Source organism: Berghia stephanieae, chromosome 6 (genome assembly GCF_034508935.2).
Source record: "Berghia stephanieae isolate SIO BIC M18660-M18661 chromosome 6, UCSD_Bste_1.3, whole genome shotgun sequence".
NCBI lineage: Eukaryota > Metazoa > Mollusca > Gastropoda > Nudibranchia > Aeolidiidae > Berghia > Berghia stephanieae.
The window spans coordinates 37,160,988-37,186,373 of record NC_088365.1 but is presented as its reverse complement, the minus strand read 5'-3'; the positions used below and the strand labels follow the sequence as shown (position 1 = coordinate 37,186,373).

At 34.4% G+C, this 25,386-nt stretch overlaps 1 protein-coding gene across 22 annotated transcripts in view; it reads left to right on the top strand.

The window, feature by feature from the left end:
* LOC144974983 (inositol 1,4,5-trisphosphate-gated calcium channel ITPR1-like) overlaps positions 1-25,386 on the top strand; it is a 212,761-nt gene that overhangs the window by 159,882 nt on the left and 27,493 nt on the right. For 21 of the 22 annotated variants that reach the window (XM_078918589.1, XM_078918582.1, XM_078918578.1 and 18 more), the window contains 7 exons: positions 866-1,031; positions 3,145-3,198; positions 9,579-9,721; positions 9,968-10,117; positions 11,390-11,593; positions 13,278-13,388; positions 14,000-14,095. In XM_078918589.1, the coding sequence (XP_078774715.1) occupies positions 866-1,031; positions 3,145-3,198; positions 9,579-9,721; positions 9,968-10,117; positions 11,390-11,593; positions 13,278-13,388; positions 14,000-14,095 (924 nt within the window). The remainder of the gene's footprint in view (positions 1-865; positions 1,032-3,144; positions 3,199-9,578; positions 9,722-9,967; positions 10,118-11,389; positions 11,594-13,277; positions 13,389-13,999; positions 14,096-25,386) is intronic. The other variant, XM_078918576.1, reaches the window with a different exon arrangement.

The window sequence follows — 25,386 nt, the reverse complement described above, 5'->3', positions numbered from 1 at the left end:
GGTCCCCTTTGTACTTATTCTTGAAGAAGTTTTTAACTCTTTCAACTATTTGTTTGTCATCATCAGATATTATAAGACTACTTTTTAATTTCTATTTAATATTTTTAATAACTTTGAATATTTTCATGCTGTCTGGGGCTGTTTCTATTTCCATTGCCATGTTGTCGATTTTGCTTTTATAATTGACAATAGATTGTGCTTTGATTTTATGCATCACTTCTCTTTACATTACTTCTCTGTGTTTTCCATGATTGTTTTAGTTCTTCATCGTGGCAACTGTTTTTATTCAGTCTAAGTTGTTTTTGTTCTTCTGAAAGTTGGAGGATTGGACAGAAGCTCCTTCTTAAATTCGTTGTCTTTGGAAGAGTTTCGTCTCTGACCGAAATGATAGTGTCGATCAATTTCTGGTGTTGTAGGGCAGGGTTTGTTCCCGCATTGATTTGTATAAGCTCAGGTCTGTTTGTTTGTTTATTTTTGAATACATTATGTATAGCTTCATCTTATAGCTAGTATGGGAGACAAAGTAGAATCTTCTTTGAATGTTGAATGTCACCAAAGAACAATGCTGTCTAATTTGCAGCACATAAACGACGAGAACACCTTGATTTTAAAAATGATTCTCATGTTAATATCAACTTTGATAAATGCAATTTACAGTTAACTTTTTATTTATCAATTTTTGAATCATTTTGGTGAGGTTGCTTTAAGAAAGGATATAAAGGGAATTATGCAACTGGAACACAAGTCTAACTATTAGATTCTTATTTTTGTTGTAATGAACACCTTTTACAGAAAGAGGGAAACAATGGAAATATCTGTAGACAAAGGGATTTTACCACTTATTTTTATTTTTTGACTTTTTCAGAAATCCATCTTTCAGAGATTGACCACTGACAAAAACTCTGAAGTGTTCTTTAAAGTTTTCTTTGATCGAATGAGAGATGCACAAGTTGAAATACGAAACACTGTCACCGTGAATACAACTGACACAGAAAATAGACCCAATAAAGAAGAAGAAAAAAAGAAAAAAGGTGAGTTACAAGAGGTGAATAGAATTCTAATGAAAGAAATAAATAGAAGCTGATGACAGCATTAAAATGTCTATTTACAATGCCTTTTCCAATTGACTACTTATCTAACAAGAATTCTTGATTTTAAGGAGAGTATTCTAGACTAAATATAACAGTAACAATTGAATCATTGTAAGTTGCACAAAACTAAATACGGGTAAATATGGGTAAAATAAAGTTAACTTAAACACATATTGTCAGAATACTGTTATCTGATAGATTACTCTAGAAAATGGTTCCCACTGATTCCTGAAATTGTTTCCTAGGCAATTTTATGAAAAATGGTTTGTGACATGCAATTGAAAATGATTCTTAAAACATATAATAGTTGGTATTTTGTCGACGCTGATTCATATCCACAGGTCTAGTAGTGTGTTTTGATAGGCTTCACACAATACCTGAATCTCGCCAGGTTAGTCAATTCATGACAAATGAAGGAAGATGATTTCTTTAATTCTAAATTGTTTTGGACACGAAAAAAAACATGATTCAAACTATCACAGTAAAAACAATCCAGAGTTGACATTAGCTGAGAAATTGGTTGACCTGAAGAGCATCTGGTGACAGTACTCTCTTTATGAAATAATATAGAGTTGCTTTCTTTTGTTCATCCTTTATAGGTTTTTTTTCTGTAGAAATTTTATAAATGAAATATGAAATGGTACTGACTGAGAAGATAAAGTACATCTAAGTAGGTTTGGATTTTCAGTTGTTTGGCTTAACTCATTTTCACCCCCAAAGCACTGTAATGATCCAGTGTAAAGGGTTCATAGAGATAATATTTGAGTTACTGTTTGTCATTAATCGAACAATAACATAATAATAAGAATGATGATGATAATAATATTAATAATAACTGATGATAATAATAATGATAATAATAATAATATAAGGGTAGCAGATTTATATTACGCCGAAGTCTGAAGGTGCATTTACAATAAGTAATACATTTAAAATGTACGAAATTTATACACACATACAAAACAAAAACTATCGCAAGTATTTTTGTATAAGTATGATGATGATGATTATGATGATAATAATAATAAAAACAATGATAACAGCAACAATAAAATTGATAATATCATGTCAAGATTAATGATTATCACCTACAAAAAAATTGTAGAACGAATTCATATTACCAACCTCAAAACTGCATAAGCATCTGCAATAGATTGACATGTTTGAAAAAGGAAATTTGGCATCAAAGCTCATAAATTAAACTCTTAATTAAAGCTTTTTGCTTGAAAACTACGAACTCTAAATATTTTAAGTCTATTAAGTAGTCCAGCAATCTTGAAAATACTCATCAAATATCACTCGTCTTTATTTTTAAAGCTTACCATCCCATACAGCTTAGGGGCATTGAGACACATTTAGGTAGATGTCTCGCCCACCCATAAACAAAAATTCAGCTCCATATTTTATTACATCGTTTTTCCTAGTCCTCCTATATAACTAAATGGGATTCAGTTTATTTTCAATAGCAATGCTATAAAGAATTATTGTTCATTTGATATTATATAAAGAACTGCCAGCCATTACCATCCTTCCCATCGATTTTAAAACCCTTTTTCCAAAGGTTTTTAATTCATAATTTTGCAGAGGACATAAATTTACCACTGATTATTCTTGGCTGTATTTCTTTGACTTGTGGTTGATTGTGTGAGGGGTTTTTAAAAAATAATAAAATGAATGAACACATACTTCTTCCATGTAATATCTTATTTCATTCATTCCTGTATCAAATTTTGTTTGAAACCCATTACAAAATGTGGACTTCTTAAGGTTTTTAATAAAGATAGGAGTTTTGTGGGGAAAAAACTGAAGGCCGAAAGTGGATGTGGATGAAATTTCTTTTGGGGTTTTTCAAGTCTCCTATTGTTCACGGGAGAGAGCATTTTAGTTGGGCCTACACAATATGAATTCGATATGGGTGTTGTACCTCAGATATCAAAATCAGTTAAATCTTTACAATTGTTATATGTTTTTTCTGAGTGGAGTGATTATTCATAATGAAATATCAGTTGTGTGTAATGTACTTTTAATGCCTTTGTTGCATGGGCATCTACAGATTCGTTTGATTCAAACGAGCATTTTGCTAATTCCATTCGGAGATTTTCAGAAGGTAAGCCCCACAACACAAATACAGCCAAAGTCACATAAATCTTAGAATGTGCTTATCAATATAGTATTACCATCATAATGTTGTGGATAATCATAATAAATATTAACTGCCTGGAGCTTTGAGTTGTATTTTTTTTTTTTACTTAACTGCTTTTCAATGAGTGTCCTCTTTGGTATAATGATTAAGCCAACTTCTTTGTGTTATTTTATTTTTTTCCTTTTATAAGTGTACATTATAAGATTTCTCTTTTTTTACGGGGTTTTTTTTCTCTTATCATTATTACCTATATTTTAAAAGTTGGGTTTGCTTTTGTTTATATATTTTTAATTTAGTTCTTTTTCTATAATGTTGTCTCTTTGTACATCTCTACATTCTTTGTATTATCTGTTATTAATTGAATTCAACAATATGCTTCATTTATCCACAATTGTGCCTGATTTCCTATTCATAATGTTGGTTCAAGACCTGCTTTATATTTTTATCAATTCTATTTTATAGGCTATGGGACTGAGCTTTTTTTCTTTTGTGTCTACTGCGCGTTTTTCTATTTCTGCTTTCTTCTGGAGTAGTAATGTAGAGATAAGTGCACCCTATCCCCAAGAAATAACAATGTGAAATTGAATGTAAGCTTCAATTTAATATATGACGACAGATAATATAGACGTTTCAGGTTTCCCCTTTATCAACAAAACAGGATGAATGAAAAATTACAGAAGAATGAGATAATGTGGTATTGGCATTGTCAAGGTGAATTTCCCAATAACTGACTGAGTTTTAGCTTTATCCCCTATCAGAACATTAAAACTCAGCATAGTAATAAATGGGATGTTGAGTTGTTTTAGATTTCACAAAAGCAAGGTGATTTGGAAAGGTGTTTGGTCAATTAACCATAACTAATACAATAAAGCACAGAAACTCAAACAAGTTGGAATCAGGCCCATTTGTTTGAGATTTATTTGTTTTCGAGATTTATGTATTGAGTATTTTACAAAGAACATGAAGAAGAGTGAGGAAGGTAATTGTGGGTGGCTTTGTTAAGGTCTCATTTTAATGAGTTATGGTGTTTAGAGTGTCTTGTGTAATTCAGAGGTGGAATAAGTAATAAGGTTCCACTTGCGTGTGCTATAATATGAAGTCAAATCCACATTGTTGGTTACACACTCAGCATGCAACGTCTTTACCTACGAATCTTTTACCTAATCACTATCATTTCTCACTTATCTACCTCTGCCTCTCCTCTCATCCCATCTGCTCCACCCCTAATAGTTTGTTTGATTTTAATATGTAACAGTAACAGCCTGAGACCATCGCTACCTAGCTGGTCTCCCACTGGTACTTTGCTCTCTGTCATTTCAGACAAACATGTGACACATTATTTAACACACCTAATGCCACAATGAGAATGTGGCAACTTTTGTTCCATTCTATACAAACGTATGCAAAAGAATTTTATCAACAAATGAGAACGTGAATGTCCAGTTTCTATCTCTGTCACTGTAGATGAATGCGTGGCACATTAACTAAAACACTTAATGCCACAATGAGAATGTCAGCAATATTTGTTCCATTCTATACAAACATAGGCAAAAGAATTTTATCAACAAATGCAAAAGTGGATGTCCAGTTTGTTTGAGATTTCCATGTTGGTATCTGAAAGTGTTTGAGCTTATTGCCAATACTATGAAAACAGATTATAAAGGGCAATTGAGACGTGTACGAGATTTATGTGCTGCACTATAGGCCAGAATTAGTTTTTTTATGCGAATAGGACAATCCAGCTCTTTTTCCCTCACCTTTTTTTTGAGTGAAATAGTTTTCTTGTAACATGTGTCTGATTTTAGTAGATGATGTGTTTTGTTTTGCTTAAGTCTAACAATATTTTTAATCCTTACATATTATATGGGAACATGTTTAATTAATTGTATGTATCATAGTTTTTATTTCTTATCCGTATATTTTATCATGAAATGTAATTTAAAGACTAATTTTTCCTTACCCAACTCTGCCTCATATCTTAATTTCAAATTGGGTTACAAATGAAGAATCATGCGACTTCTTCAGATCACAACTGACTTGTCAGGAATTGTTTATTAAGATGGACATAATTTCTATATTAATTTTTGTGCAAGTCACTTACAAAATTAGAAGCACTCAGTTTTTGAAATAAAGACTTAGATAACAAACATGTGACGAATACAGACCAATCTTTGAAGAATGATATATATGATCAGTAGAATTCAAAATCAGTCTATCCTTCCTCTCTCATCACTTTCTTCCATCAACTATTCCTTCCATTTCACTTTTAAACCTTGTCTTGAAATGAGACTGCATTGAGCCGGGACTTATATGATATGACAATCTGAGCAGTTTATATATACTCAGACAGACACCAGGGTAAATTAGGTGATTCCTGTTATGAAAAAACGAATATCTGTCAAAAACTACTTCACAACACCAGAATTGAAACAAGCAAATCTCTCCTTCAAAACAGCACTATTTAGGATTATCCATTCCTCCCATTGGTTCCAAATTGTTCTTTGTTTTAAACTATGAACCTTAATCTCAAAGATTCGCTTTGATTATATATATATATATAAAACAACAAAGAACAATTTGGCTTTTTTACCTATCAACCATGCCTGGATAATTTATTCAACAACGTGGTGATTGTGACGCCACTATGCGATCAGCGTCTTCCACTGTTTCAGCGATGACTCAATGTATTGTTGACGGCTGTTGACACGTGAGCTGTCAGAACGACCAACCGTTGAAGGGTCAAGAATTCTCAATAGCCAATCGTTCTTCGATCAAAAAAATTAAGAACTCACGAGAACAAAAGTTTGAAATGTGGTGATGGACGGACCTATGAAATCGTTTCTGGGCGGAGTTTAGTCATGAGTGACCGTAGAAAACGAAAAGGCGACTGCAGATATCAAAGGGTAGGGTTATATCATCAAAGGATGTCTACATGATTGACATGACCATATAGGGAACTCATTATCTACTCCCCCAAAAATAATCTGAACATGAGAGGGTTAACTGACAGGGGAACCTTAATAGGTAATAGATAATATCTATAAAGCACATATCTCCACCTAACGTGTTCAGCGGTGCTTTGCAAGACATAGTTGACATGGGATATTTTCAATTTGAAGGAAATTAAATGTTACAATTGTAGATCAATTAAGTTCTGCTGATACCAAAGGAATATGAAGAACGTGGTTATGAAATATTCAGGGAATGTTCAATAGAAATAGTTCATAGTATGGACACTCCTGGTATGGACTGAAAGCGAATTCCAGATTGATGGTGAGACAAAGTAAAATGCTCATTCTGAGAATTTTATTTTAGACATTTTTCATTCTAAAGTGTGTCGCAAGGAGTGGAGAGCTCGAGGTGGCCTAACTTCCATTATCAGTGATATTAGGTAGTGTGGTGCTAAGTATGAATACTCTTATAAATTATACAGGTTATCTTGAACTCAGCCTTCCTTCCATTCCTTCCATTTTGGAAAAAGTCATCCTTTTTCAACTTTTGGTACATCTAAAAAAGAATGACCCTGAAGAAGTTTCAGTCAGTATACATGGACCACCACAACACAGAAACTGCACTTCTTCGCGAATTCAACCATCTAACTTGTAATGCAGATGAGAATAAGCTGAACATACTCTACCTTTTGGATTTATCAACAGCATTTGACACCATTGACCATTACATGCTGATCAGTCGTCTTGGGAAAATTTTTGGTATGAATAACTCTGCACTGAGTTGGTTCTGATTAAATCTTATTGACTGCTGGTAGACTGTTGTGGTTTGTGGTGTCAAATCCGATATGTGTTCCTTGAAATGTGGTGTTCTTCAGGACTCTGTCCTTGAACCAGTTTTTTTTACTATGTATATGGAGCCACTGTTAAATGTTAGTAAGATATTTGATCTTTAATATCAGCTTAGTGAAGATTACTGAAATAATTAGTTCTACTCCCTGCGATGGTATTGAAAGTTAAATGATTTGAGGTTTGTTTAAAAGAAGCAAAAGATTAGATTTGCAGAAATAAATATGTAAAATGATGAAAAGACTGCTAAGAATGCTACATTGATCTATAAATCTTTGCACAGCGGACCCCTGTTGTATATTAACCATCTTTTAAACAAATACTCCAACAAGAACGTTGATATTGAGTGATGACAAGCTCAATTGATTAAAAGCAAATATACTTCGTAAGTCTGGCACTCTATCTTTTCATTTCGCTGCTCCTCAATAAACAAGCACAACTAGAAATACTCTTGTTCCCAATGTCATAAATTATTTATTTATGTATTCAATTAATACCTACATGTCAATATCATTTGTTCAAAATAAAATCCTATTCCAAGTACTTTTCAAAGTCAAATCACTGCTGAACTAAAAGAGAGCTTTGGGTGTTTTGGGGATTTTGTTATTTTTGTTGTTTTTTTTTTGTTTTGTTTTTTTTTTTTTTCTTACAAAATTTAGCAATACAAAAGAAATACCCCCCCCCCCCCCCTCTCCTTCCCAATTGCATGTGACATTTATTTTCTTCCATCTTCGCATTCAAAAAATGCACATTTATGTCATAAAGCACCTTTTCTGTGTGTTTTATAATGAGGAAAAGTTGAGAACATAAAGAAGGGTGTCATTATAAAAATCTCTCATTTAACTGTACTCGAATTTTCCTTATTTCTCATAATTCTATTGAGTTTAAATAAGTGGATGGATATCAAGATGTAAGCTTGTCTTTGAAAAAAAAATTTCATAATATATCAGAAATATTTCATTTCCAAACTATTACCAATAAACTGTAAAAACAATTTTAGATGATTTATCGCCATTTACTTTCTAGTTGCCACACCAGTCACAAGTTTTAATTCAAGGAAGTTTGTTTTTATCTCACAAAAAACCCCACTTTTTTTTACATTTGAACAAGATATTCATCTTGATATTAGATGACACTGACTCGAGAAATCAAGGTTATCTACAGTTACCTGTGTGGGGTCTTCTGACTTCTCACGGTGGGCAGGAAGTCACTTGCTATATATTCCAACCCCCCACCACCACCACCACCCCTCCCCCTTTATCCATTTTCCGAGTTGCTTTCTGTCTTTTGGGATTGGTTGTTTGTCCTGCTCCTCGCCGAGTCCTTGTCTGGGAGGAAAACAATCAAATGTATAGTTATGGTATTTTTTTTCCCTCGTAAATCATCTCTCTGCTATGTACTGATATATTTTTGGTTTTGAATATATGACGGTTTATAAACATTTGAGTGTAGTCCTCTTTGTGGGATCCTGTGCTGGTGTCTTGATGAGACTGAGGCTTTTTAGGTGATATCAAACTAAGTACACTGATATTATGCTCTTGGAATCTACGTCTGAACCAACCCCCTTTTGTCTTACTGTTTCTTGGGTGCTTTAATTTTAATTTTAGATTTTTATCAATGGGAAAGTAAGATGGACAATATTCCTTTTGTAAAAGACCACTTTGTTCCCTACAGCAATGCCTTATTCTTAATAATGAATTCCTTATTGAAAATGTATAGCACTTTATTTTGTTCGCATTTGGGGTTTGGTTATTGATTCATTAATGCCTGTTTTAAATTGGGCACATTGTTTAATTGCAATATCTGAAAATCATCTGTCATTGTCATACATTTATCAATTGGGTATTAAACGGAGTTTGAATAATTTTTCCAGCAGTTGAAAATAGTTGGGGGTTTGGAGTTTTTTGTTTGTTTTTATTTTATATTGGGGAAGGGGGGTGGGGGGGGGGGGGGGTTGTTTTTGCTGTTGTTTTTTTGGGGGTTTTTTGGTTATGTTTTTTGTTGTTGTTATGTTTTATTTACCTTTATTTGTTTGTTTTGTTATATTTTGGGTTTGTTTACTTTTTTTTTTTTGGTTTTGTTTGTTTTGGGGGGTTTTTGGGGTTTTTTTCCAGTTTAATTTCTCAAACAGTTCAGTTCATTATGGACAGAAGTCAAAAGAAGAAACACCTTCACAGTAAATATGCGAAATAGCAAGATATTGAGACAAAAATGCCAGAAAACTCTAGAAAAGTCAGAGAACTTTCTGTTGTCGCTCAACCTTATGTCTCTTCTTTTTTTTTTTAAATTCGGCTCTCTATGACTTTTGAAAACAGCTTTTGTTGTGTTTTCATTTCTAAGTCAAGCATTGATTTGAAAAACCTGTTTTTATGCAAATGCTGGCAGATCACTCGTAGTTGTCTGATGGAGTCTTACAATTATAGGTCATGATTTTTATTACTTTACAGCTTTAAGTAAGTTGATGACACTTTTACACAAGATATAATTTATGTAGCACTCCTCATCCTATTGTTTTTTTTTTCCCTTTTGGTTTCTGTTTCAATGCAGTAACTAAGGCAGAGGGTCCTGTCAGCGAGGAGCTTCGTGGTCAGTTTGAGGACACGGCCAATCAAACTAACAAAGCCTTTAACCACGTCAGGCAGGTCCATGGCAGGTCCTCTACACCGGAACATGAAGCTGAAGAAGGGGAGGTAAAACACTATCCTTCTCAGCTATATATTCATTATCATTATTTTTTTTTTCTAATGTGATCCCAGGAATTATAGTTGGTTGCTTTTTTTGTTACCTTAGAAAACTCCCAACACACTTTTGTTTTCTCCCATTGTCAACCCTTTTCTTTGTTAATATCAGTAATTTTTTAAAAGTTCAGAACTTAAATAAGATTTATAGTGTTAACTCATTTAGAAAATCGTAAAGAAAATAATTACACTTTTCAGGGGCGACCTCATTCACAGCAGTCTGCAGAAGAGAGTGAGCGTCCCAAACATGACTCAGAGGACAAGAAAGTGTCATATCAGATTGCCATTATGAAACCCATTCTACGTTTCCTGCAGTTGCTTTGTGAAAACCACAACAGAGACTTGCAGGTAATTTTTAATGGTAGTTCACATGACCGAGTGTTTAGGGTAGTATTACATTCATACAAATGACTATTGTACATTTTTTTTCAATCAGTATCTCTATTATATCTCTTTGTTATTTTTTTAAAGTTTAACATTGCATATGAGAGCCCCATTCAATCCCAAAACGTTTAATTAAGTTAATTTATTTGAGTGATTGATAATGGAATTAAAATCTGTACTTTTAACTCCTTTAATGTCTTTTCAAAACACAAGCTAAGATTAAAATGACTGTGTCCAAAAGATCCGAATTTAATGAAAATTTGGTTTTTCGTAAATAATAAGGACAATCGGGATCATGATGCATAATAATATTTTCAAAGATGAATAGTAGAATTGTGTCATTCATGAGCTGTTTTCTGGTAATTTTTTTTTTTTTGGTAGCCTACTCAATTTTCTGCTGTAATTTAGATGACACACACTGATCTCTTTTTATGGAGATGAAAGTTAAACCCTCACTATTTGGAGAATGATTTATGCTCATGATAAATGGTCACTTAGAGTAGAATGAGAATAATTAAATGAAAAATATCAAATTAAATACCCAAAGATTGCTATGAAATGTAATTTACATGAAACCTACCAGCCAAAACTGCAAAGTGAGAGCCCTGAAGAAATGACATGTTTAAAAAATCGGGATATACTACTGACAAAGGATGGAACAAGCACATCAGAAATCATGGCAAGAATCATAATGGCAACCGTGATAAAGGCGTGATTGTTCAATATGTGTAAGAATCAAATGAACTTTGAAGTGGTCCACTCGACTTGTCTCTTATACAGAGCATAGATGTAATGGTTTAATTACTATACATGCTGATGTGCATAGGTAAACAAATAAATGAATTGGCTCTAAATAACTAAAATCTCTCTCATATCTCTCTCTCTCTCTCTCTCTCTCTCTCTCTCTCTCTCTCTCTCTCTCTCTCTCTCTCTCTCTCTCTCTCTCTCTCTCTCTCTCTCTCTCTCTCTCTCTCTCTCTCTCTCTCTCTCTCTCTCTCTCTCTCTGATTTTGGGTTTTTTTTGGTTTTTTTTTGTTTTTGTTGTTTCGTTTTTTGTTTTTTGGGGGTTTTTTTGTTGTTTGTTTTTGTATTTTGGATTGATTTTTTTTCCTAATATCTGAAATCCTAAATTAGGTAAAGAGTAAAAATAGAAAAGAAGAATGTTTGTGAGTTTTGTTTTTTTTTTGTTTTTTTTAATAGAAAGTTAATAATCATTCAATGCCCTTCTCTTTTTTAGAATTTTCTCCGCAAACAGACCAACTCTAAGAGTCCTCAGAATCTCGTCACAGAGACCCTTCAGTTTTTGGATTGTATCTGTGGCAGCACAACAGGGGGTTTAGGCCTCTTGGGTCTATATATCAATGAAAACAATGTGGATCTCATCAACCAGTCACTCACTACCCTCACTGAGTACTGTCAGGGGCCCTGTCATGAAAATCAAGTGAGATTTTAATTAATTAAAAATCTTTGGTCAATCAATTTCAATGTGTATTTATGATTTTGCCTGCTATATGGTTTGCTGTTTAACTCTACCTCGTGTCCCAATTCTGAATTGGGGCACAAATGAGGAACTGCATGTCTGTCAGTATGCAGTGGGCTGTCACCAAGGCTCGGCGTGTTTTGTCTTTGTTTAGATTTTGTTGTTTAACTATTCATTGGATTACTTATATTGTTGTATTGAAAATACTTCATATTGGATATATTTGGGCATAAAACAGAGGAAAGTGGTTTTGGTGATGTTAAGACGTTTAGTTAGATATTTATAACAATTAAATTAAAATTGTGTACGGATTTTAACAAATCATATAGTGATATTAACTATTGATTTTGAATTGGGTTTTTTCCTATCCCTGCGGGGAGGGACTAGATACAAATAAACCCCAAAATACAATCCCATCTCCTGAGGGAGAATAGATAATGGACTAATTATTATGAAATGAAAGTTTTCTCTGTGAAGAATATTTAGAATAATATATCTAATCAGAAAAATTCGGAATTAAGGCAATTGATACGGGAAGGGTTTAAGAGTCTAGGTCAGTTACTAATGACCCAACGAGGTGACGAGGCAGGGCCATCAACTAGTAAGAAAAGAAAAGAAAATGAGAAAGAGACAAGGGGTGCAAACAATGCGATCTAGACTTGGATGATGAATTAGAGCTATTAGAAGACACCCTATATCATGACAATGGTCACAGTAGCAATAACAAAGATGTTGGAGAAAATTATGTCTCTCAGGAACTAAAATAATTAGAACAATTCTTCAACATGCCTGATGATTCTGGAGGTGAATTGCACAATACGATAGCACCTGCCATAAATAACAGTGTCACCACAACTATCAATAGGGGAAAAAATTTTAAAAGTTATTGACTGAATGACTTTTAAATATATGATGGCAGAATGTTAAGACAATTTCTGATAGAAAGTTTTTCAAGAACATCTCAACCAAAAGCTTTTCTAATGACAAATCAGTGATTTCTATATCAAATCATGTTTGAATTTAGTTTGTATTTTATCCTTTATGAAGAATTCAAGTTCTATATTTAATGTAAATTGTCCGATGCAATAGATGATGGCAAGAACTTTTTATTAAGCTTCAATGTTAGTATGTAGCAGGGAAAGTGGGGACATATAATTGTGATGTGTGAATGAAAAGGAATGGAAATATACAGCATATCCGAGCTTTTCTTAGTGTTCTTCAATTTTCATAAACAAAACTGCTCACACTCTTTTTGATAATCAAGCAAAAATTATCCAGATTTTAGAAATTTCGTTTGTAATGTGGATTCTTTGATTAAGCAATAACGACCTTAGGTATGCAGAAGAAAAGGGTCTTTTACTTTGTAAGTTGATAAAATCTATCTTTGTGGCTCTGACTTCATGTGTGCAGAAGAAAAGGGTCTTTTACTTAGTAAGTTGATGAAATCTATCTTTGTGGCTCTGACTTCATGGAGATTCAATGTAAGTTGATGAAATCTATCTTTGTGGCTCTGACTTCATGGAGATTCAATGTAAGTTGATGAAATCTATCTTTGTGGCTCTGACTTCATGGAGATTCAATGACCCTAACTATTAAGACAGACTGATTTACAGTCATATTAATTTGCTTTCTTTTATTTCCACAGAATGCCATAGCCATGCACGAGAGCAATGGCATTGATATCATTGTGGCATTGTTACTGATTGAAATCAAATCACTTGGCAAAAACAGAATTGATCTGGTTCTAGAGCTAAAAGTAAGTGGTCATTATTTATCACAGTAGTTAGCGATTAATGGGAGGTCCTGATAGCTTAGTTGGTAGACCACCCACTCCACATGAAAATGGAATGACACAGATCCCAGGTAGAGTTGATATTTTTTCTGACCCTTCCGTCAGCTCAGCAGTGATTTAATAGCTGGGTCTGCTAAATCTAGTGGAAAGTACTTTGCAATAGATTGTTGTCCATCTAATGGGTAACAAGCAACTGATGCTGTCCGTTTAATGTGATAGAAAATGGAATAAAATCTGGCTCCATTGGCCTTATGACTCTGAATGACTTCTTTTATATGACTGGATAATTTTATTTTTTTTGGGAATCATCTTCTAATACATATTTTTGCTTAAGGATGCAGGATGGCTAAAAGCCAGAGGTCCCAGCTTGGCACCTCATTCTTCCTTGAACAAGAAACTTAAGACCCTTGGTTATTAACTTAATTAAAACGGATCGACAGAATAATTTCTCTATGGATTGACTTAAGAACTAAATTATATCCATTTATTTTATAAAGTTTTCCCCAAGTTCCTTTATTCGACTGACATTCATTTCTTTATTCACTTTTTTTTGTTTATCTTTAATCCATGAACAGAACAATGCCTCCAAACTATTATTGGCCATTATGGAGAGCAGACATGACAGTGAAAATGCAGAGAGAATCCTCAGTAACATGCGTGTAAAGCAATTGGTGAGTTGGTGTTCACTATCTCTGTTTTATTTTGTGTGAAAGAAGATTGTACTGCTTTTTTATGAAACAAGGGATTTGAGTCACAAACAGGGAAATAATTTTATAGACAAAGCTAATGGATTAAGTCAAGCTCACAATCTTATGTTCAACTCTATGTGATCAATAATAATCAAATTCACATGTTTACACTGATACTATTCAATCGTCTTTTCTTTCACCAAATTGTCACAGGAACTAAACGAAAGAATACGAAAAAAAGAAAATGACTAGGGAAGTATAAAATAATGATTAGTCTTTATTAACTTACAAACTTTATCAAGTCAGTCAGAAGATCTCCAGTCAATTTGAAGCTGAGAGAAATGTTCAATAAAATAATAGTCCCTATACTAAAGTATTAATTAACCCATTTGCTGAAAGGTTCCATTATCTTGTATGAAATGTTCCTATTCTAATCTCGAAATGACCATTCTCTTTTGAAGTTTTGATTTGATATCTTTATACGTATATAGGTATGGTTGCATTGTCTACATGTGTATTTATGTATGTGTGTGTGTGTGTGTGTAAGAGAGAGAGAGAGAGAGAGAGAGAGAGAGAGAGAGAGAGAGAGAGAGAGAGAGAGAGAGAGAGAGAGAGAGAGAGAAATCTCTGAGACACATCTGATCCTATATGTTCCATTTGCTATGACTGTTTGGGTCCCATTTGAGAGAAATGAACGTCAATTCAGTAAGTTATTGCTTCATTTATATAATATATATAATATATATATATATATATATATATATATATATATATATATATATATATAATATATATATATATATATATATATGCATTGTTCCCGTACTTATGGACCTACACTTTTATTCCTGTATAAGGTGATTTCATAAGTTGGTCCAAGCATTTTTGTTATTCAATGTTTTAAAGTGAGAAAAAAGAAAATAGGATGAAATATAACAAATCGACAGTGATTGTGTTTTGTACAGACAATAATTGTTTGATAGCAATGTTGACCATGTCACGGTTAACACCAATAATAGTGCCAAAATAACAATAACAATAACAACAATAAAATCAACAACACAACGATGTAAATAAATTTCTTTTAAAATGATGATGATAGTGATGATGATGATAATAATAACATTAACAGCAACAACAAGAATAACAATAATGTGTGATGATGAAGGCGGGAAAAATTATTTGATGACTTGTCTAATGTGCCTTATCCCCCTCATCTGCAGGTAGAAACGATTCAACACGTTTATCAACTGGCCTATGCCAGGGGCTTCATTGATGATATAGATCACACTGAAGAGGTTATATTTTATTCTTGACAGATGAGGACATCAACAATTGTTTTGTTTTTCTCCATGTTATTTTCTTGTTATATTCTCGTTTCTTTGATATAGTTGTCCTTGGCTTTATTTGTTGATATGCTTTTGAAATTTAAAACTCTCAATTAATTAACTCTCAAATGACTTCATCCTTGCAACAAAACCCAAACATTTTATACTTACAATGATTTATTGATATAGAGACTGCAGGACTGAATAAAATATAAGTAAGAAGATTTTGATAGAGAGAAAAATAAAGTAAGGGAACAACACAAAACAAACGACGTTTCAGCCTTTGGCCTTCTTCAAGTAAACACGAAATATATTATTTGTATTAGATTGTCATAATGGTTAGAATATTATAGGTAATAGTGTGTGTGTGTGTGTGTGTGTGTTTGTGTGTGTGCAAGCGAAGAGAGAGAGAGATCAAAACTATATAAATCAAGCATAAGATAGTGGGACAGGAGGGGGAGGTGTTATTGAAGATTATATATATATATATATATATATATATATATATATATATAATATATATATATATATGTATATGTATATATATATACTTAATATCGAGGGGAGCCAGAGAGAGAGAGAGAGAGAGAGAGGGGGGGAGGGATAGTGCGCTTCAAAGATATATTTAAAATAAAGGAAGGAGATAAAATAATAAACAAAACTAGCTTGACCTAACTGGGTAAGAGAGAGATTGGTAAATAGGTAAAAAATATTTTCTAAAATAAAATCAAAATAAAGTAAACTTAGCTTTAAAATTCTCCATCTTATTGGCTCATTTAGGCACCTCTACTTTTAGATTTTGATATCATTCAGTATTAGGGTAATGCAGTTGTCACAGAATCCGTCCTTTGGTTTTGGCCTACAAAGAGAGGACTATTTTGAGGACAACTCACAGTAAATGTGAGGTCTCGTTGAGTTGTATAATGAATCAAAATCAGAAATGATACAAATTTTAAAAAACGGTCCACATTTATGTGATCACAGTGTCCAATCTATGGATGATTGAATTCTTTATTTAATTAGAGACCAGAGGACTTCAACTATTCAAATATGATAAAAATTAACGATAAATAATTTTTTGTTTTGTTTTTATTGTTCTGGGCTTGTTTTGTTTCTTGTTTTTTTGTGTTTTTTTTCATTTGTTTTATTGGTTAAATTTGTTACCTATTTTAACCCCTTTTTTTAACTTATTAAAATGACCAAATTTATCATTGCATAGGAATGGCTGTAACATATTAAGGCCACATGGAATATCGAAGAGCAAAGTTACGAATGCAAGAAAATTGGTTTTATTAATGGTTTTAATTGATGAAAAATATACTCAAAGTGCATATCATCTGATTAAGATAATGATCCTGAGATTTTATGGTAAAGTTGAAAGGTTTTTCATGTAGTTGCTACCAGTGTAAAACTGACTTCATAGTTTTGTCCTCTTTACTTGACCTGGTCTTTATTTCCTGTCTTATTTCCTGTTCACTCTGATCAGATCTTGGTCTTTGTGTTTCTTACCACTCTGTTTATCGCACATGTTTCATATACATATATTTACAACTGGTAGATACCTTCTCTCATCAGTTTTTTAAAAAGAGTGCTCAATAATATTTTATTAGAGTATATAATGTTATAGAATTTTTTTAAAAACATTGACATTGCTCGCTCATTCCATTGCAATGCTCTATGCATCTCATCAGTAGGCAGGGATGAAGGAAGTTGGTTTACATGCGTTCCTAGTTGTTCCAGTGTGTATGTGTGTATTGTACTCATTTGGGCAATGAGTAGTGTTATTGTTGGCTGGTATGCTGACTTATTTTTTTTTTGTAGGTGGGTTTGTACTTTCAAAGAATGAGTAGGAAATAGAAGTAAAACAAGGTTCATTATCTCCCATCCACTCATGTTAATGTAAAACTCTCCTTTCTAAAAAGTCAATGAGACCTGTCAATGATAATGTAATACAAAGAGTACTACATAAATTGCTTTGTTTTTTTGTAGCACTGCAGGCCTGTAAATCTTCCGACTATTATCGGATTTCCGACAGTACGATTTTGCTCTATAAGTGCTAATATTTTTATTTTTTTTAATTAATAGTAAAAATAAAATTTGTAACGTCAAAGAACAGAACCAATAAAAAAGAAATGAAAAGAGTTTTATTTCGTTCCTCGAAAAAATCAGATTTTATTCCGTTTCAAATGCCGACTTAAAAGAAAAAACAAAGACAAAACAAAACTAGGCCATCTATCAGTTAGCTATATCATGCCACCTACACACTCCGCTAGATGTGGATATATTCACTGCATGGCTACTGTGCCACAGCCAGCGAGAGCAGGTCGTGAAGTTCGTGCGAGTCGTCAAACACACCCATAGTCAGTAAATAACTAGCACGCACCGAAGTGTGTCGGACTGGACCTGACAGGACCATTTTTCTCTATTTTGCTACTGTCACACATGAATGAGACGGGGGAAAAAAATAATGCGAAAGAATTATTTTTCTTCGAAATATATATTCTTCTTCGAAAGCTCTCACATGACCGCACCACCTCTTCTTCTTCTTCTTCTTCTTCTTCTTCTTCTTCTTCTTCTTCTTCTTATTCTTCTTCTTCTTCTTCTTTTTTCTTCTTCTTCTTCTTCTTCTTCTTCTTCTTCTTCTTCTTCTTCTTCTTCTTCTTCTTCTTCTTCTTCTTCTGTTTGCTTTTGTCTATTTGTTTGTTTTGTTTTTTGTTTTTTTTGTCTGTTTTTTGTTTTTTTGACGGGTTTGTGTCTATGAATGTGAGAGTGTGTGCATGTGTACGTGGGTGTGTATCAAAAACTACATTGTTTGGAAATCAATTTTGTTAGCTTTAGATTATTTATTTTTGAACATTTAGTAGTTTGTATGGCCCTTTCAAGCTCAAATAAAATTAAATAAAATAAATAAAAATAAAATTCCCTTTCTTCATCCATAGGGGAAATTTGTCTCTAGGGTCTATTCCAAGGGAAAACTGGAATAACCAGGTGTCAGCCGCAGTGCAGTGCTGCAAATTGAGCTAGGACGAGGTGACTTGCTCAAGGCCACACAGCACAGCAGTGGGTGATCGAACTTGGTACCTTTTGGGTACGAAACAAAGACCATACGGCTGAGCCACACTCAGGCAATGCCTTGTCTTCACATTGACAAAACAAGCCACCGAAACACTTTCTGTGGTCTGCACTTTAATTCTTGTGCAAAGCATCTTTTATGGAGATATGCAGGAAGGGTATTTCTGTAGATCACACCATCATCATCATCATCATCATCATTGCCTTTTTCACCCTGGGTCAGGGTATAGGCCACAGACAAACAGTTTCCATCCTTCTCTATCCTGAGCTAACTTTTTTATCTTGTTCCATGTCTTATCACTTCTCTGTATATCAGCTTCTTTAATTCTTCTCCATGTTTCTCGTGGCCTTCCCCTTGATCTTCTGCCCTGAGGGTTCCAGTCCAATACTTTCTTTGTTATAGTGGAGTCATTCTTTCTAAGGGTGTGTCCTATCCTCAAGATCTTTGACTTTGTATGGTAAATTCTTAGACCAATTGATTCCGAGAGGCTGTTTATAACTGTGGTTTTTGCTTGCATCTGGTCCTGGGTGCGGGACAGAAGAGTCAGATCATCTGCAAAATCCAGATCATGCAACTGTGTCCAGGGGGTCCACTGTATCCTATTTCTTCGCCCTTTGGAGGTTTCCTTCATTAACCAATCAATGGCAATGATGTACAGGAATGGTGAGAGCAAGCATCCCTGCTTGACATTAGTCTTAATTTCAAAGCTGTCAGTAAGCTGATCTTGATGTACAACCCTGCCATTGATCCTTCATACATTTCCTTAATGAGGTTTACTATCTTTTCATGGAGTCCATAATGTGCCAGAATTTTCCACAATGTTGCTCTGTCAATACTGTCGAAAACCTTCTCGTAATCCAGAAAGTTGACAATAAGAGGAGAGTTCCATTCTATATAGACTGTTCCACTATGACTCACAGAGAGGCAATCTAGTCGGTGGTTGAATGGTTTTTCCAAAAACTGTTCGCCCCGCAGTTTAGCATCTGTTGCATTCTTAATTCTCTCTAGAACAATACGGTTGAAAACCTTTCCTGGGATAGAGAGAAGAGTGATTCCTCGATAATTATTACAATTACTGAGGTCCCCTTTCTTTGGAAGCTTGATAAGATGTACTTCCTTGCAATCCTTTGGGAATATCCTGTCATTCCAGATTCTCTCAAATAGTGGGTGCAGGGCCTCAGCATTTCATTCAGCATCAACTTTTAGAGAATCTGGTCTGGTCCAGCAGCTTTCCGCCTTTTCATCTTGTTAATGGCACCCACAAGCTATCGATGATGGATCACAGCTAATTGGTAGCTCATTCCTTGCAGGCAAAATTTCCAGCTGGTTGTCTGGTTGTGGTCTGTTCAGAAGGCAGTTGAAATGTTTCCTCCATCGCTCAGATTGAGTCTCTTTTCCAAAAAAATAGTTTTCCCATCTTTGTCTTTGACTGGTACCTCTGGTTTCCCATATTTTCCAGCAAGTGTCTTGGTACTTTGATAAAGGATCCTCATTTGTCCTCCTGTCGCTGCTGCTTCTGCTTTCTCTGTAAGTCTGTTCATGAATGCTTCCTTGTCTTTCTTCACAAATCTTTTGACTTCCTTAGCTATGGCTAGATACTGCTCTTGTGCATCCAGTCATGAAGCCCTTGTTCGACTTGCATTCACTTGTTCCTTCCTTGTTCTCCTCTTTTCAATTAGGTCCAAGATGATTGGACTTATCCATTCTTTATGTTCAGATTTCTTTACACCCAATACCTCGTGGCAAGTTGTTATGTAGACTTCCTTGATCTTTGCTCAATGTGACTCTACATTACATCTCTGTCCTCCTCGAGCTCAGCGAGAGGTTGGAATCTATTACTCAATTGTAGTTTGTTTTCCTCATTCTTTTCCCCATCTAGTGCATTCACCTGGAATTTTCTTCTTGTATGTGATCTGGTCCCATGTTTTCTGAGTCGGAGCTTAAGCTTTGCCAATATCAGGTGGTGGTCTGATCCAACATCTGCCCCTCTCCGTACTGTCACATCTTCTAATGGACGTCTGTATCTTCGAGAGATACAAAAATGATCAATCTGATTGTCTGTCACACCATCTGGTGAGACCCAAGTTGCTTTGTGAATCCTCTTATGGGGAAACACTGATCCTCCAATCCGGAAAGGGGTGTTAACCCTTCGACCTGGAGGACCAGGTGACTCAAAAATGGGGGAGTCACACACCATTAGTCGCCTTTTACAACACGATGGCTTGGCGTTGGGCTATTCTTGACCCTCTCAAGAGACCCCGGGCACCACACAGGGAAGATCACACCAGGCAAGCTCAATTGGGGTTTTTTGGGTAGAACTGTTGGCCAATGTAAAGTTGTGAGGTTTTCTTCCTTCAAATACTGCTGAGAGTAACATGCTTTGCTAGTGTATATTGTTGTATCGGAGAACTGAAGCATATCAGTATAGTGTAATATTGAGACATGTTAGGTACTTGGGGTTTTTTTCTGGGTGGGGTATTATGACCTCCCATGCTAGGCGATAGGTCACTTCCTATGTCTTCTCTCCCCTTATATCTATTTTCCGAGTTGATTTTTGTCCTTGTTTTGGAATAGGATTTCTTGGTTTTTGTCCTAGCCCATGTCGGAGCCCTTAGCGAGAGGTTAACAGTCAAATATTTAGTATTAGTTTTGAGGAATTATTTTTTCCTTTATAAATCATCTCTCTGTTATGTACTGCAAGTTATGCTTTGTTTTTGGATATATTCTGTAAAATTTGAATGTATTCATCTTGGTGGGATCCTGTGCTGGTTTCTGGATGAGACTTTTAGGTGATCTCAAACTAAGTACACTGATGGTGTGCTCTTGGAATCTACATCTGTTCCCTATTTGAACCAATCCCCTTTATCTTTTTTTTTCTTGGGTACCTTTACTTGTAATTCTAAAAAAAATTACTATCCCATATTCTTCCTTTTCACTGGTGCTGAAATGACCTAAATGTGTCGCAAGCGTCGTAAAACCTTAAAAACCAATAATAGGTACTTGTTTCGTCTGTATAAAATACACAAATACTTTGTGTCTTTTATTCTTTAAGCTTGATTTCGACTTATTTGTATTTTACATATCAAAGCTAAGGTTTGCCAACCAACCCCTTTCTCATTGTGCCAAACAACCTCAGCATGGTCTCACATTTACAAAAACCCATAATGGGAAAATGCATTCTGATTCGAGTATAAATGCTTTCTGATTATTAAATATGAATATAGACACAGCTTTAGGAAACAGCAAAACAATTGTGTTATGAATTTCGCCTAGTAGTGAGCCAAACCAATATATATATATATATATATATATATATATATATATATATATATATATATATATATATATATATATATATATATATATATATATATATATATATATATATATATATATATGTTTATGTATATCACACACTCACATACACACACCAAGATTTAAAAAGTTGTCTCACTTTTTTCTTTCTTTTTCTGGCTCTTTTTATAAATGCTTTTTGTGAGAATCAAAATGGATGATGACCATGAGGAAGGTGCCCAGTTTAGATGTAAGAGCTGATATAGTAATGAGTTGCGTTTATAAACAATTTTTTATTACAATCTACAAGTGTTATACCTCCATTGGAAGCAGATTATAGCAATGCAAAATGAGTTTACTTTTATCTTCGTGTGATTTCTTTTATAAATTTTCTTCTTCTTAACTTTTCTTTTCTTTTTCTTTTTCTTTTTTTTTTCTTTTTTTTTTTATTAAAAAAAAAATTAATTTCTCTCCCCACCCCCCATTACGAGCATGTGTTTTGAATATTATGTAACATGCTGTAGAATCTACAATTTTGTTGTGTTCAAAATGAAACTTTCACTCTGGATACTCCAAGATTGATTTTTACCCATGCCGTCCAAGCAACTATATGCTTTTTAAAAGGCATTCTGTTGTAATTTGCTATCAAATTTTCAGTTCTTTAATCAAGCATTCGTCTTAGTCAAATCTTTTGCCGATGTACTCAATTGAATTATCTCTGTTGTACATTGACTACAAATTTAAAGAAAATTGCATTGTTGAAACTAACTAACAAGATACTTTGCTTGCAAACTTAATATAAGTTTTGCTTTATCACATCTTGATTACTGTAATTCCCTTTTATCTGAATTACAAAAATACATGGACTCCAGGCAATTCAGAATAGAACTACTCAATTGATCACACAACAGTATTAGTTTTGAGAAATGATTTTTTTCCCTTATAAATCATCTCTCTGTTATGTACTGCTAGTTATGTTTTGTTTTTGGATATATTCTGTAAACATTTGAATGTATTCATCTTGGTGGGATCCTGTGCTGGTTTCTGGATGAGACTTTTAGATGATCTCAAACTACGTACACTGATGGTGTGCTCTTGGAATCTACATCTGTTCCCTATTTGAACCAATCTCCTTTATCTTTTTTTTTCTTGGGTACCTTTACTTGTAATTCTGAATGTTACGAATTGCATTGACTTGCTGGGGTAGAGAGAATTAATTTCAGAATTGCAGTAATTACATAAAGTTTAAATGACAGTGCCTCAAATTTCCTCAAAGATTGTACAAAAGGATGTATTCCGTTTAGAGCATTATAATCGTCTTCTGATTCAACCAAACTTAAAAAACCAAATGTCACTTATAAATTTTATGGTGGTAGATCATTTTCAAATTTTGCTCCTCGCATCTGGATTCAATTCCCATAGGAACTAGAGAAGCCCCCAACAATTGTACTCGATGCATGGACTATTATCAAATCTGAAGTTATGTCTGCAGTGGACATCAGCGTACCAAAAGTTAAAAGTAGTTCAGACAGAACTTCACCTCGGTGGATCAATCCTACAGTCTTGGCAAAACTCAAGAAAAAGAAGCAAGCTTACAAAAAGTACTTAGAAACTAGAGAGGGTGCAGACTATATTAATTACACGAGGGCCAGAAATCAAGCCAAAAGCTCATGCAGAATTGCTGTAAAGGACTATGAGAGATCTATTTCTCGTATGGCTAAAGTGAACCCGAAAAAGTTTTTTGCATATGCTAGAACAAAAACGAAGACTAAAGACGGTATTGCGGATTTGTATGATGATCATAAGACAGCCTCATCTAACATTGACAAAGCCAATATTCTTAACAAGTTCTTTAGCAGTGTATTCACCAACGAGGATCTTACTAATATACCTACATGTGAAAGAAAAAGTGTAAACAACATACTATCAGATATAGAATTCGACAAAGACACTGTAAAGAAGAAACTAGACAAACTCAATATGAACAAGTCCCCAGGACCTGACATGTTCCACCCCCGCGTATTATGTCAGTTGTCAGAAGAACTCTCCGAACCATTAGCGTTACTGTTCCAAAAATCACTTGACTCAGGAACTCTTCCACCCGATTGGAAAGAAGCACAAGTTACACCGTTATTCAAGAAAGGAGACAAGAGTAATCCGGGCAATTATCGACCAGTTAGCCTCACCTCAGTGGTTTGCAAAATAATGGAGAGCATTATTAGAGACTATGTCATAACTCACCTAAAGAACAACAAGTTACTGTCTGAATGCCAACATGGCTTTGTTTCTGGCAGGTCATGTTCAACTAACCTCCTAAAGACTTTAAATGATTGGACAGAGTTTCTCGACCAAGGATCTTCGGTTGACGCAATCTACTTAGATTTTGCTAAAGCTTTTGATTCTGTTCCCCATCAAAGACTCTTAAACAAACTGGAAGCTCATGGTGTACAAGGAAATACTCTAAGCTGGATTAAGCATTTTCTAGTAGGCAGGAAACAGAGAGTTAGCGTGCAAGGCACAGTGTCAAATTGGACAGAAGTTCTTAGTGGAGTGCCACAAGGCAGCGTCTTAGGTCCAACTCTTTTCGTAATCTTCATTAATGATTTACCAAGTATTTTGTCTAGCTCATGTTCAATGTATGCCGATGATACTAAAGTATACAGAAAGGTAAACAATCTAGAAAATAGAGACAGTCTTCAGTTAGATATTGACAATCTAGTCAACTGGGCAGACGATTGGCAACTGAAGTTCAACGCTGGAAAATGCACAGTGCTACATCTTGGAACGAAAAACAAAATCTTTCACTACGATATGAGACAGCATCACTGTAGCGACAGAACAGCTCTGAATAAGTCAAAACTTGAGAAAGATTTGGGAGTACATGTTGATACTAAATTAAAATTCTCAAAGCATATAGAAACACAAGTTAATAAGGCAAACAGAATCCTTGGACTCATCAATAGATCTTTTACCTATTTAGATGCAGCAACTATGAAAATACTATTTACTGCATTAGTCAGACCCCATCTCGAGTTCAGCAACTCAGTATGGTCACCACAATTTGAGAAAGATAAGAAACTTATTGAAGGCGTGCTTCGCAGAGCAACAAAAGTAATTCCTGGGTTGAAAGATAAGCAATATGAGGATAGACTGAAACGTATTGAAATTCCAAGCATGACATACAGACGAGTACGAGGTGATATGATTGAAACATACAAGTTTACACACAGTTTGTATCAAGTCGAGAGTAAACTTTTCGTGTTTGCAAACAATGGAACCAGAGGTCATAATTACAAGCTGCATAAACCAAGGTGTAACACATCGCTTAGGCAACACTACTTTAATCAACGTGTGATCGACCGCTGGAACAGTCTCCCTGAAACGGTGACCAATGCTCCAAGTGTCAACGCCTTCAAAAATAGCTTAGATAGCCACTTAGCAGATTACATGTTTAGCATAGTTGAACCGCCCATTAAGATCCCATCAAAGGGTTAGACGTATATACAGGTCAAAAGATCTGTTAGGGTTAGGGCCTTCAATTTATCAAAAAGTTTATATATTATAGATACAGGTCAAAA